Here is a 13,998-nt window from a genome sequence, read left to right as displayed (position 1 = left end):
CTGCAAATTAGGTGGAAAAAAGACACTTTTGGGGACCCCCGTGCCCCCTAGCCCATGGCACGGGGGCTGTGGGGTCCCAGCCAGCCCCTGGGTGGCTCCGGGTGGCTCCGGGTGGCTCCGGGTGGCTCCGGGTGGTGTTGCCAGCAGAGGGGACTGTTGCTCGCCTCTCCTTGGAGCAGGGTGGGAGCCGGCCGGGAGCCAGCTGGGGAGGGGACGTTGCCTTTTTTTTTCCTTTTTTTTTTTTTTTCCTTTTTTGCCCTTTTCCTCCTCGGAAAGGGGCCGGCGGGGACCCTCCCCACCGCCTCTCCGGGAGAGGAAGGGCTGGGAGAGAAAGAGCTGGCAACAAAAAGTCTCTCCCCGGATGGTTTTATGATTTTATTTTTTTTTGTTCCTTTTGTTCGCAGCAAGCTTGCGCCCTTAACTCCCTCCCCCCGAATAAATCAGCTGGGGGAAATAAAAAGAAAGAAGAAGAAAAAAAAAAAAAAAAAAAGGGAAAACAATCCCCACGACGCAATTCCTCGCCCCGAGGATCGGAGCAGCCCGGGGGGGGGGTGGACGGCCGCGGGGCACGGCCCCAAACTTTGGGCTGCTCCAGGGGAACCCTGTGGCCATCGGCAGCCCCCGTGGGGCTCCCAGCTCCGGCAGCACATCTGGAACCCGAAACGGGCACAGCTGGAAGCAGGGGGGGCTGCTGGGGGGGCTGCTCTGCTCGCCTCCTTCCCCCCCCAGCAGTTTTCCCTATGCCCTTTGGGGTGGATCCGGGGTCCTGGAGCCCTGAGCTGCGCTGGGGCAGGATCGGTGCCGAAGTGGTGCCTGGGGCTGAGCCCCGAGAGGCACTGGGGTTGCTCAGAGCATCCCCACGGGGTCATTTTCTCCTCCCCAGGGTGCCAAACCCCCCCACAGCCCCATAGGGGTTCACTCAGCCCCGGTTTCGGAGCATCCCCATGGGGTCTTCTCCTCCCCGGGGCACCAAACCCCCCCCACGGCCCCACAGGGGTTTTGCTCACCCCGGGTTTTGGAGCAGCACAAAAGGGTCCCCGCGGCCAAGCCCTGGGGGACAGGTGTCTGCCAGCCTCCCTTGGAAAGCCCCAAATAGCTCCGCGCTGAGCACCACGGCGGCCAGCCCAGCACCTCGAGGTGCCAGGGACGTGACGTTTTTGGGGAGGGCGGGGGGCTCCCCAGCGGGATCTGAGCCAGAGGGGGGGGGCACCGCAAACTGTGCCGAGCTCGGTGGGGAAACTGAGGCACGGCAAAGCCCAACCCCACCCCGGGCACATCCCGAGGGCACCCCCCTGCAGCCCCCAACTCCTCGCCCTCCCCAGCGCGGCGCTCGGGGAGTGCCGGGCATCCCGAGGGGACACGGGGGGGGCCGTGGAGAAGAAGGGGGGGGGACACAGGACACACGGGGATGGTTTGGGCAGCAGCTGCGCCGGCTGCGGAAGAGTTAAAGCCTCTCCTCTGCCCGGGTCTCGGGGGCCTCCCACTCGCCCGGGGTGAGTATGAATAGCTGCTGCGCTCGCCATCGCCGGCACCGCTCCTGCCGGCGTCGTCCTCGGGCTCCCCCGATGCTGAGCATGGAGGGCTTGGTGGGGGCCAGGCTGCTGGGCGAGGAGTCGCTGCAGATGTGGGACCTCAACAAGCGGCTGGAAGCCTACCTGGCCCGCGTCAAGTTCCTGGAGGAGGAGAACGAGGGGCTGCGCGCCCAGATCCGCGGCGCCAAGAGCGGCCCCGCCGCCGAGCCCTGGAGGGCCAAGTACGAGGAGGAGCTGCGAGCCCTGCGGGCAGCGCTGGAGAGAGCCTTCAGGGAGAAGTGCTCGGCCGAGCTGGCCCGGGACAACCTCTACGAGGAGGTGCAGCACGTGAGGAGCAGGTGCCAGAAGGAGAAGGAGGCGCGGGAGGAAGCCAGGAGGCAGCTGGCGGCCGGCAAGAAGGAGCTGGAGGAGGAGAGGAGGGCGCAGATCTGGCTGAAGGAGCGAGCGGCGCAGCTGGAGAAGGAGGTGGGAGCCCTGCTGGAGGTGCACGAGGAGGAGAAAGCGGGGCTGGACCGGGAGCTGGCCGGCTTCTCGCAGAGCCTGGAGAGCCTGCGCTGCGCCCCGGCGGCGTTCCAGCCGCTGGAGGTGGAGGATTACTCCAGGAGGCTGGCGGAGATCTGGAGAGGGGCGGTGGAGACCTACAAGGCGGAGGTGGCGCAGCTGGAGCGCTCGCTCGGCCAGGCCAAGGAGAGCCTCTGGAAGGCGGCGGAGGACGGGCAGCAGAGCCAACTGCAGCTGCAGCACCTGGACAAGGAGCTGGCGGCGCTCCGAGCGCGCAAGGAGCTGCTGGAGGACAACCTGGCCCGGCAGTGGCAGGAGCAGCGCGGAGAAGCGGAGAAGTTCCAGGTGGGGAGACGCAGAGAGGGGCAAAGGGGGAGATGGAGGGGAAGGGGAAGAGGGCAAGGAGGAGAAGACCCCCAAAACGGGTGGAGAGGGGCGGCTCGGAGCCCCCGCGGGTGGGTTTTTTACCGCCGGCGTCCTGCCGGTGTTGGGGAGGAAAAAGTTTGTCCGGCTGCAGCGCAGCTGCGAAACTCATCGAGGAAAGGGAGGCTGCGGGGGGGGACGGGGCTGGAAATGCCAGGAATGGCCCCCGGCTGGCGGCCGGAGCTGCAGCCCCCGCGCGGGGAAGGGTCCCCTCTTTGTTCCAGGGTGGGGATGGGGAAGGGGGTGCCGCAGCCGCCCACCCCCCCAAGGACACATCCTTTCCACGCCGGCATCGCCGGGTCCTGAGCCCCCCTTCCAGCCTCTTCATCCCTCCTCCAGCAGCTGCTGCCCACTCGAATTTCTGCCCGGCTCCTTTCCTCGCCCACCTCTCCCCTCTCCAACCCCCCCCCCCGGAAAAAAACCAAACCCCCCTGGGACACCCGAGGGGTGCTGAGGACCCAGGCGCCCCCAGGACCCCTCTCCCTGTGACCCCCTGCGGGGCGCTGGGCACCCAGGGGTGGAAACAGGGGTCACCCCTTGGGGTGCAGGGCTTGGGGACGGACCCGGGGGACCCTCTCCGTGCCGTGGCTCCGGCTGCGGGCAGCTCCCGGAGCCAAATCCCAGCCTCTCCCCCCCCCCATCCTCCGGAAGGAGCCGGAGCAATGATTTCCCCTCATTTCCCACGGGAGCCGAGGGGTCAGGGCCGGGAGGAAGAGCGGCGATGATGGGGGGGGTGGCAAACACCACCGGGGGATGGAGCCCTCGGTGCCGCCGGAGCTCCCGGCCCCATCTGGGAGGGGATGTGTGTTTGGGGGGGTTGGGGTCCCGGCGGTGCCATCCCCGACCCCCTGCTTGTCCCCGCAGCTGGCCATCGAGGCCCTGGAGCAGGAGAAGCAGAGCCTGCGGGCGCAGATCGCCCAGGTCCTGGAGGACAGGCAGCAGCTGATGCACCTCAAGATGTCCCTCAGCCTGGAAGTGGCCACCTACAGGTGAGCTCCCCGGGGTGGGAGGGCACCCACGGGGCACCCTTGGGTGGGAGGGCACCCATAGGGCACCCTACAAACCCAGGGGGGCACCCCGGTGGCCTCCCAGCCTGGTCGGACAGCGGGGTCGGGACCTTTGCCCCCCCCTTTTGGGGCCGAACCCTGCGGCCCCCAGCCCCGATCCCAGCCCCTCCAGATGGCCCCAGACAAAGGCTGCGGAGGGCTTGGGGGGGGGGGGGGGCAATTAGCATGACAATAGGGGCTGTCCCCAACCCGGGGGCCTCCCCGCCAGAGCTGATGTCACCCGGTGGCTTGGAGGGGACGGGAGGGGGGCCCAGGAGGGGCGAGGGGAGACCCAGGAGGTGGGGGCACCCTTGGGGTCCCCCCCCCCGTGCCCGCGCCGAGCTGGGCGCACGCAGCGAGGTTGCCAACGGGGTTGGCGTGAGCGAAACCCCCCCCTCCCTGCCACTTCGTGCCTCAGTTTCCCCACTCTCAGCGTGCTGGGGGGGGTGCAGGGAGACCCTAGGGTGATGGGGGCTGTGGGTGCAGCCCCCCCCCCAATTCCGGGTGTCCCCCCCCCAACCCCGGCACCTCGTCTCCTCGCAGGACGCTGCTGGAAGCGGAGAGCACCCGGCTGCAGATGGCCCCCGGGGAGTTCAAGCTGGCCAACGGCTTGCGAGGTAAAAGGGGGGGGTTCCGAGGTTCCAAGGCCGAGGGGGGGGCACCAGCACTCAACTGGCAGCGCCGCTCCCCCCCCCCCAAGCAGGGAGGTGTGATGGTGGGGTGCTGGCACCCCCCTCCCGGCACCTCGGAGCTGATAAGGGCTTATCTCTCTTTGTGATTCCATTAAATTCCTGCACGGGGGGGCGGGGGGGTGAGCACGGGACCCCGGGCTCAGCAGCAGGCTGAGAATTGTGGTTTTTTTTTCATAAAAAGTATAAAAAAACAGACACCCCCCCCCACCACCACCCCCCCATTTGGTGCCCCAGCGGCGCGACCCCGCTGCGCTCCCCACCCGGCCCCCCGGCGGCTCTCCGGGGAGGAATTTCCCACTTTCTGGGGAGGAATTTCCCACTTTTCCGTGGCGGGGCTGTTTTAAAAATAGGATCGGGGTCACCGGGAGGGGAGAGAGGAGCCACTGGGATGAAATTCCCCCAGCCAAGCACCCAGCGTGCCCCCCAGACCCCCCCTCTACCTTTCACCCGGTGCCTCCCCGCGGTGTTTCGGGTGCTGCTGTGCCCCGTTGGGGTCCCGTTGGGGCCGAGCCGTTTTTTTTGGGGCCGTGCCCCCCCCTCCACCGCGCTCCCCCCTGGCTCTTTGCAGATGTCAAGCTGGAGGCGAGCAGCAGCAAGCACCGCGCCGGCCTCACCGCCTTCCCGTGGCCGGAGGGGACAGCGCAGCCCCCCCGGGCCCTGGGGGACACCCAAAAAGCTCCGACTCCCAAAACCAAGAGTCCTGGCATCAGGGAACCCCAAAAAATCACCTCGGCCCTACAGGCACCGATCTCTAAGGAGCCGCCTACCCCTCCCCACGCCGCCCCGCTGCTCTCCCCGGGGAGCCTGGGCGCAGAGGGTCCCTCCCAGCCGGGGGGGGACCCAGGGGAAAGGAGCCCGGAGGAGCCCCCCGAAGGTCCCGAGGAGCCCCCCGGGACGCCCCCCCCCGCCCGGGGCCAGCTGTACCCCGAGCAGCTGGTGAGCCACGTGCTGCAGGATGCGCTCAGGGAGGTGCGGGACGATGACGCCCAACCCAAAGAGGAGCCCGCGCTCGGTGCCCCCCGGTCCAGCCCCTCTCCGCCCGTGGAGGTTTGTGAGGCCGGGGAGGAAGGGGGAGAAGCGGCCCCGAAAGCTGGGGATGGGGGCCCCGAAATGGAGGAGGAGGAGGAGGAGGAGGAGGAGGAAGGAGATGAAGGAGCTGTCCCCGAGGGGCTGGGGGGGGAGCGCAGCGCTCGGCACCGCGGCACCGCTCCCCCTGCGCCCGCGTCCCCCAGCGACGCGGAGAGCCAGGAGGAGACGGGACCCTGGGAGGAGGAAGAGGAGGAGGAGGAGGAGGAAGGCAGCAAGGAGGAAGAGAGAGAGAGCCCACCGAGCACGGGGCAGAGCGGGGGGCTGCGGGGGACAACCCGGGAAGGGGACGTGAGCGGTGCCATCCGGGCAGGGAGCAGCCAGGAGGAGCCGGAGCCGGGGGAGGACGACGTGGAGGCCACCAGCACCGAGGCTCTGCACCTCTCGGAGGACGAGGAGCCGAGGGGAGCCTGGAGCCCCCCCAGGGAGGACGAGGAGCTCCCGGGGGAAGAGGTGGAGAGGAGAGAGGAGGAGAGCCCCCAGGGGGACATCGGAGCCGCTCGAGCGCTGCCGCTGGGAAGCCGCCCGGGTCTCCCCTCCGAAAGCAGCCTGGAGGAGGAGGAGGTGGTTGGGGGAGAGCAGGAGGAGTTGGGGCAGGGGGAGATGCCCCCCGGGGGGGCAGCTGCAGGAGGGGAGAGGGAGAAGGAGACGTGCCCAGAGCTGGAGCCCCCCGGCACAGAGGAGGCCGGGCTGGTGGAAGAAGACTCGGCGAGGGCTGAAGGAGGGGAGACGGCAAACGGAGCAGGGGATGGTGAGGAAGAAGAGGGAGAGGAAGGAGAGGAGGCGATGGGGGGAGAGGAAACCCGGGCAGGAGAGGCCTGGGGGGGCGAGGAGCTGAGGCAGGAGAGCGGCGGCTCCGAGGGGCTGCAGGAGGACGGGCAGGAGCAGGACACGGAGCTGCAGCCGGGAGAGGACGCCTGGGGCAGGGGGGACGAGGACAACGGCCGAGAGCAGCGAGCGGAGGACTGGGAAGGGGCTGCGGAGGGGACAGGAGGGGACACCAGCGTCACACCCCGAGAGCCAGCTCGGGTGGATGGCAAACAGCCCAGCACCGGGGCACCGGGAAGCCAGGAGGGAGCCGTGGAGACGAAGGAGGCGCAGGAGGAAGAGGAGGAGGAGGAGGAGGAGGAGGAAGAAGCTGCCGGGAGCGAGGTGCTGAGCCAGCTGCAGGCACCGACGCAAGGAGAAGAGGAGCAGGAGGCTGAGCCGGCCCCGGGGCTGGAGGAGACCGAGCAGGGGGGCACCACGGAGGCACCCGGGGACGCCCAGGATCCGTCCGAGGCGCTGGAGGAGATTTGGGGGGCACAAGGAGCTGGAGGAGAGCTCGGCTCGGAGCCAACGGAGCTGGAGAACGGCAGCAGAGACCCTGAAGCAGCTCAGCAGGAGCCAGGCAGCGGCGTGGGGGGCGCCGAGCCCGTGGAAGAGGATGCTCAGGACTTGGGGACGGGCAGGATTGAGCTGGAGGACACCCTGCCCGACAGCACCCCGCTGAGCGCATACCAAGGGGGGAGGGTGGCTGCAGCCAGCCCAAAACCCCCAAAGGGCGAGGAGGCCACGGAGACAGCTCCCGGAGCTGGAACGGAGCTGGAGGATGAGGAGCAGCTGGGGGGGAGCCACGAGGAAACGGCGGCCTCGGTGCCGGAGAGACAAGAAGAGGAGATGGAGCCGGAGCTGGCCCCTACGACGGAGTGCACCGAGGAAGAGGAAGGGTATTTCATGGTTTCTGCTCCCAGCCAGGAGGCGTCCAGCTCGGAGGAGGCTGAGATCTCGGAGGACTTTGAAGAAATTAAAGTTGAAGCTGCCCAGGATGATCTCAAGGCTCCCGGAGACGCTTCTCCGGAGCCAGAGGCCGAGGAGCGCTCGGAGGCTTTTGGGGGCGAAGAAGAAGCTGTGGAGATGCCCCCAGAAGAACGGGAGGTGCCAAAGGATGAGGAGGAGGAGGATGCTGGGGGCTTTGCCGCCCAGCTGGAGGAAGGCTCGGCCGCGTTGGGGGCACAGCCCAGCTCCCCGGTGACCGAGGGGCCGTCTGTGGGGCGCGCCGATGATGACGCACCCCAGGGTGACGAGGGACAGGGCTCCACCACCGAGCCAGAGGAGGAGCTGGATGGCATGGGCGAGGAGGAGCAGGGGGCCAGCGGAGATGCCCTGGGGCCGCAGGGACCAGTGGAGACCCCCCCGGGGCCGCAGGGACCAGCAGAGACCCCCCCGGGGCAGGAGGACGAGCGCATCCCCCCGGAGGAGCCGCAGCCGCCGGCAGCTCCGGTGTCTCCACCACCCGAAAAAGCACCTGAGGAGGAGCTGCCCCCGGAGGAGGACACCCAGGATGGGGACAGCCCCCCCGCCAAGGAGCCCCCCGACCCCGAGCCGCCTTCCCCAGGCCCCGTGCTGGAGCAGGGAGGGTTGGAGGAGACCGAGGACAACCCCGAGGCGCCCGCAGTCCCCGCGCAGCTGCCGGCGGACGTCCTGCAGGACTCGGATATCCTGGAGCTGGTGGAGCAAGCCCTGGAGCTCAACCAGGAGCTGGTGCTGGGGGCCAGGCTGGCGGCGAGCGGCTCCGAGCCCCCCCAGGAGGACGAGGGGGGGTCCTCGTCCAGCGAGGAGCAGCCCACGGTGCAGGAGGCACCGGCGGAGCCGTGCCGCGCCGAGGGCGGCGAGCTCAACGGGCTGCACCGCCAGGCCAGCCTGGAGGACCTGCCCGAATTCGCCGAGGAGGGGCTCAACGGCGTGGCCCCCCCGGGCCAAAACGACTCCTCCAAGCCCGCCGACGCCCCCCAAAGCCTCCCCCTGCCCGGCAAACACGGCGGGGCCGACGCCGTCCCCGCGCTGTCCCCCCCCGGGGACCAGGTCCCGCGCCTGGAGCCGGAGCCTTGGGCTTCAGGGGACGAGTGAGGGCGTCGAGGTGTCCCCCCCCCCCCCAAATATCAGCCCCGCTCCCTCTCGACAATCGGACGCCTCCCGTAGCCCCCCCACCCGCGTAGCACGCCCGTTCCCTCGTGGTTTTTAACCCTTTTCGTGTGGATTTTGCCTCTTTTCTCGGATGCCCGGCACAAGGGCGCGTCCCGGGAGCGGGCTCACCCCGTGCCCCCCCAGACCCCACGACCCCCTCGTTTCGTGCCCCCCCCACACCCCCCAGGTGCGCTCTCCACCGCAGTATTTAATTTAAACCCTCTCATCTCCCCCTTCCTGGCCGGGGAGGGGGGCACAGCGGGGTTTGGGGACGTGTCCCCCCTGTCACCTCTGGGCGAGGGCACCCAAGGGTGCCCGTCCCCGAGCCGCCCACGCTTGCGGCGCTGCCCCAGGGCGGACGCATTCGCTGCCTCGACACTAATTTAATAAAGCCTCGTCCCCCCCCCTCCAACCCGCTGCCTCCCTCATTCCTTCGGGGGGGGGTGGGAGCACGACGGGAGCCCCCACGGCTTCGGGACCGGGCTGGGGGTGCCGAGAGGGCGCAACGGGGGCTGTAAGGCGAAGATGAATCCCCCCCCCCCCGAGCCCTACGGGGGTGTTGCTCGGGGTTTGGAGCTGGCACAGGGCGGGGGGGGGACGGGATGCCAGCCCTCCCCGACCCCGTGCCAGCACACTCAGCGATGAGACAGCAGAAAAGTGGCTGCGAGCCCTGCCCGGCCCGGGCACGGTGCCCGCGGGGCCGCCCTGCCCCGGAGCTACCCGGGACCCGAAGCTTCCTGACCCCGAGCACGGCGACCACAAAATGTCCCGGCCCCAAAGATTGCAATCCCAAGAATCACGGCCCCAAATATCCCGACACTAATTATCCCGATCTGGAGCATTCCGAGCCCAAGCATCCCGACCCCAAGCATCCTGACCCCGAGCATCCAGACCCTGAGCATCCCAATCCCCAGAATCCCAACCCTAAGCACCCCAACCCCAAGAATCCTGACCCCAAACATCCCAACCCTGAGAGTCTTGACTCCAAGCATCCCAAACCCAAACATCCCAACCCTGAGCATCCAGACCCCAAGAATCCTGACCCCAAGAATCTTGACCCCAAGCACCCCGACCCCAAGAATCCCAACCCTGGGAATCCCAACCCTGAGAATCTTTACCCCAAGCACCCCAACCCCAAGCATCCAGACCCCAAACATCCCAACCTTGAGAATCCTGACCCCAAGCATCCCAACCCCAAGAATCTTGACCCCTAGAATCCTGACCCCAAGCACCCCAACCCCAAGCATCCAGACCCCGAGAACCCCAACCCTGAGCATCATGACCCTGAGCATCCCAACCCCAAGCACCCCAACCCCAAGCACCCCGACCCCAAGCACCATGACCCCAAACACCCCAACCCCAAGCACCCTGATCCCGAGCACCCCAACCACCGTGACCCCGAGCACCCCAACCCCGAGCCTTGCCCCTTCCCACCCCTTTACGAGGCCCCCCCACGGGGTGCGGGTTCCCCTCAACCGCCCCATTGTGCGCCGGGCACCGCGGGCGCCTTTCTGCCGGCACGGCGGGGGCACCCAGCACCCACGGGTGCCCCCAGCACCGCAGCTCGGCCGCCGCTCGCCCACGTGCCGGATTTGGCCCGGCCGTGCCCTTGGCACCGCGCGGGGCCTGGGGGGGGGCGCGGGGGGGGGGCTGATAAGGGCACTCGGTTTCTCTGATAAGGGCGCTCCATCTCTCCGATAAGGCCCCTCCAATTTTCAGCCTTGGCCCCGTGAAGCCCCCCCCGGCCCCCTCCCCTGCCCGCAGGCGACGCTTTCCTTTTAAGGCCAAACTCGAGCGGATCCCAGAACTCCCCCCCCCCCCAAAAAAAAAAAAAAATTAAAAAAAAAAATCCCCGCTGATTACTTTAATCAGGCGCCGAGCCTGCGTTCAATCAGCCCCTGGCCCCCATCCGGCCCCGCAGGGGGGGGGCCTGGGCAGCGTCAGCCGGCGGCAGCTCTGGGTGTCCCCCCCCCAAAAAAAAATAAAAAGCGGGGTCGTGGCCGTGGGGGCGCAGAGGGATGGGGCCGGGGGGGGTCTGGGGGCCTCGCCGAGGGGCTGGGAGCCGAGCGAGGCGGGGGGCGGCATTCCTCCCGAAATGAAGCCGCATTCCTGGCGGGCCCGGGGGGCTGCCAGAGAGACGAGGGGGGACAGATGGTTGGGGGGGGGGGGGGGCAGCCCCCAGAAGGAGGAGGAGGAGGAGGAGGAGGAGGAAGAAGCGAGGGCTGGGGGGCGGAGGTGAGGGGGGGGGACACGGCCACGGGGCGCTCGGCGATGCTCAACTTGAGGGTGCGCAAAATCCTAAATTGGGCGTCCCTAAACAAAACGAGAGTGCCCCCCCCTTCCTACACTCCTAACCCCATCCAGCGCCCCCCCCCAACCCCTCCAACCCCCCCCCAGCCTCCCCAACCCCCCTCAGCTCCCCCAACCCCCCCCAGCACCCCAAACCCCCCCCCCCGGTGCCGGGGTCCCCCCCGTGCCCACCAGAGCGCACCGGGGCGCACCGAAAGCCACCGACCCAATTCGGGGCCCCCACCCCCACCCCACCCCATTTATTAAACCCAGCCAAACGCAATTTCATTGTGGGGGGGCTTTTGGGGTGCTGGATGTGCCAGAAGTGCCCCCCCCGGAGCCATTCACCCCCCCCCCTACACCCCAAGGTGCTGGTGCACGGCTCACGGCGCGGTGCCGGCCAAGTGGGAGCGTTACAAAAAATGCTGCCCCCCCCCCCCAAAAAAAATAAAAAATATAAAAAAAAAAGGCTGCCCCCCCCCCAATCCTTGCGGCCTGGCCCCCCGCCAGACAATGCCGGGTTTTGTTTCCTCGCAGCCCGGGCCGAGAGCGAGGATTTGAATGGAGCCCACACAAAAACCTCCCCGAAGCTTGGAGAGGGGGGGGGGGGGAAACAAAAGGAAATATGGGGGGGGGGGGCAGCGAGTTGGGATGACCTCAGCGATGACTTCACTCGGCTCGCAGATCCCAAAAAAATCACGGAAACCTTATAAGGGAAGGACTAAAAATAATAATCCCCCCCCCCCCCCATCCCCAACGCCGAGGGGTGCAGGCGGCCCCCGCTCCCCCCTCCCCAAAATAAGGGATGCTCGGAGAGGGCAAGCCAGGGATGGGGGATATTTAGGGAGGGGGGGGCACGGCGACCCCATAAAGAGCCCTGATCCCAAAAGGGGTGTGCAGCAGGTGCCCCCCCACACCCAAAAATTGCCACCCGTGGCGGCACGGCCCCATCCATCCCCCCCCCGAGCCCCCCGGGGACGTGCCATGGGGTCCGGCCCTGCCACCCTATAACGGGTCCATTACTGGGGTCGTGCCCCCCCCCCGCCCCAGGAATAGGTCCCGGTGGTTATAATAAGCTCGGTCCCGTTTTTGGGGGGGTCACCCAGCTGCTGGGTTGCCCCCCCCCCCCACCCCGACAGCTGCGGGATGCCGGCGGCCAAACCCCGCGGCTGGAATGCGCGGCTGGGGCCGTCCGTCAGAGGGGGGGGGGTCCCAAATCTGGGGAGAGGAGACCCCAAACTCAGGGAGATGAGACCCCAGACCTGGAGAGATGAGACCCCAAATCCGGGGAGAGGAGACCCCAAATATGGGGAAATGAGACCCCAAAAACGGGGATATGAGACCCCAAACCCAGGAAGATGAGACCCCAAATCTGGGGAGATGAAACCCCAAATCCGGAGCAATGAGACCCCAGAGCAAGGGAAATGAGACCCCAAACCCAGGGAAATGAGACCCCAAATACAGGCAGATGAGACCCCAAATCGGGGGAGATGAGACCCCAAATATGGGGAGATGAGACCCCAAAACAGGGGAGAAGAGATCCCAAATATAAGAAGATGAGACCCCAAATCCGAGATGAGACCCCAAACCTAGGGCAATTTGGGGTGATGAGACCCCAAACCCATGGTGATGAGAACCCCAAATCTGGGGCAATGAAACCCCAAAACAGGGGCAATGAGACCCCAACCCCAAAGCGATGTAAGCCCCGTTCTCTCCCCAAAAAAATGGAGGGGGGGGGGGGCAGGACGGGCTCTGGGCCCGGGGGGGGTCCCGGTTGGTGCCTCAGTTTCCCCCCCCCCGCAGTGGGGCCGGAGGTGACGCGGCCCCGCAGGAAACCCCAACAAAGCGGCTCCTTCCCGGCCCCACAGGTGGCACGGGGACAATATAGGGACACCCCAAAATGGGGCCGAAACCCCATAAATCGCCCCCCCCCCCCCAGCCCCGAGCCACCACGGGGGGCTGGGAAAGGGATCGGGAATGCCACGGCCCCAAAGAGCCCCCCCCGTGCCCCAGTAGCCCCAGTTTGGGGACTGGAACCCAAATTTGGGGAACTCTGCCCCGATTTGGGGACCTCAGCCCCAATTTGGGGGCTGAATCCCAAATTTGGGGTCCTCAGCTCTGATTTGGGGACCTCAGCTCAGATTTGGGGGCTGAATCCCAAATTTGGGGACTTCAGCTCAGATTTGGGGAACTCAGCCCCGATTTGGGGGCTTCAGCTCTGATTTGGGGTTTTCAGCCATGTTTCGGGGACCTCAGCCCCAATTTGGGGTCAGAATCCCTGATTTGGGGACCGCAAACCGCTTTGGGTCAGCATCCCCAATTTGGGGACCTTGGCCCTGATTTTGGGGACTGTATCCCTGCTTTGGGGACCACAGCCCCTTTTTGGGGTCCACAGCCCCAATTTGGGGTCAGAATCCCTGATTTGGGGTCCACAGCCCCTTTTTGGGGTCAGAATCCCCGATTTCGGGTCCACAGCCCCTTTTTTGGCTCAGAATCCCCAATTTGGGGACCGCACCCCCAATTTGGGAACCCCCTCCCAGATTTGGGGACTGAATCCCCAATTTTGGCCCCCCCCCCCCCAGCTCCTTCCCCCCCGCCCCACCCCCAAGGAATTCGCCTCCCCCCCCCCCGGGGCAGGTGGGCGGGGGGGGGGGGGGGGGGGGGCGACAACTGCGGCTTGGGGGGGGGGTGGAGGGGGTCGTGGGGGGGTCGTGGGGGGGTCGTGACCCCCCCAGGAGCTGCGGCTGTGCCCAAAAATGGCCTGGGGGGTGCGGGACCCCCCCCCGGGACCCCCCCTCCGAGAGGTGGGGCGGGGACGGGGGCTCCCAGTAAATCCCAGTGACACCCAGTGACACCCAGTGACTCCCAGTAACGCCCAGTAACGCCCAGTGACCCCCCCCAAAAAAAAAACAACCGGGGGGGGGCACACCCCAGCACCCCCTGCTGGACCCCCCCCCAAAAAAAAAACACAAACCAAAATTTTGCCCCCCCCCCCCAGCCCCCCCTGCTGGACAGCGCCGTGCTCTCCCCGTGTCCCCCCCCCCCAAATAAAAACGCCCCCAAACCCCCATAGAAATCCCCAACCCCCCCCCCCAAAAAAAAGCAAGGCCCCCAAAGACCCCCCCCAAAGTCCCCTAAAAAAATCCCAACCCCTCCAACCTCCCCCCAACCCCCCCCCAAAAAAAATCCCAACCCCCCCCAACCCCCCCCAAAAATCCCTTAACCCCCCCCAACCCCCCAAAAATTCATAAAACCCCCCCCAACCCCCCAAAAAAATCCCAAAGCCCCCCCAACCCCCCCCCCCAAAATATCCCCCCCCCCCAAAAAAAAAACCATGACCCCCCCCAAACCCCCCCCCTTCACCCCTGAGGTCGGGGCCCCCCCCAGCCGTGCCCCAGTTCCCCGGGGGGGTCCCTGGGGGGTCCTGGGGGGTCCCGGCCCCCCCCCGGCATTTTTGGGGGGGTCCCGGCCCCCCCCGCTCCC

The 13,998-nt window shown here is 67.2% G+C and overlaps 1 protein-coding gene across 1 annotated transcript; it reads left to right on the top strand.

Moving 5' to 3' along the window:
* Nucleotides 1–1,321: 1,321 nt before the first annotated feature.
* NES (nestin) lies at nt 1,322–8,636 on the top strand. The gene is made up of 4 exons (XM_082781060.1): nt 1,322–2,378; nt 3,321–3,445; nt 4,046–4,119; nt 4,763–8,636. Exons 1-4 carry the CDS (start codon nt 1,500–1,502, stop codon nt 8,167–8,169), a joined length of 4,485 nt encoding a protein of 1,494 aa, XP_082637186.1. The 5' UTR covers nt 1,322–1,499; the 3' UTR covers nt 8,170–8,636.
* Nucleotides 8,637–13,998: the final 5,362 nt, after the last annotated feature.

Source organism: Aythya marila, assembly GCF_965140915.1.
Source record: "Aythya marila genome assembly, chromosome: 29".
In the NCBI taxonomy this organism is placed as follows: domain Eukaryota; kingdom Metazoa; phylum Chordata; class Aves; order Anseriformes; family Anatidae; genus Aythya; species Aythya marila.
Note: the sequence above shows the minus strand (reverse complement) of the source record. Positions and strands in the feature narration are given on the sequence as shown.

Bases quoted from the DNA above. Each gene is read 5' to 3' on its own strand.
- NES (XM_082781060.1), top strand. From the start codon at position 1,500: ATGAATAGCTGCTGCGCTCGCCATCGCCGGCACCGCTCCTGCCGGCGT. The intron at 3,446-4,045 runs GTGAGCTCCCCG...GTCTCCTCGCAG, and splicing joins CTGGAAGTGGCCACCTACAG to GACGCTGCTGGAAGCGGAGA. The intron at 4,120-4,762 runs GTAAAAGGGGGG...GGCTCTTTGCAG, and splicing joins GCTGGCCAACGGCTTGCGAG to ATGTCAAGCTGGAGGCGAGC.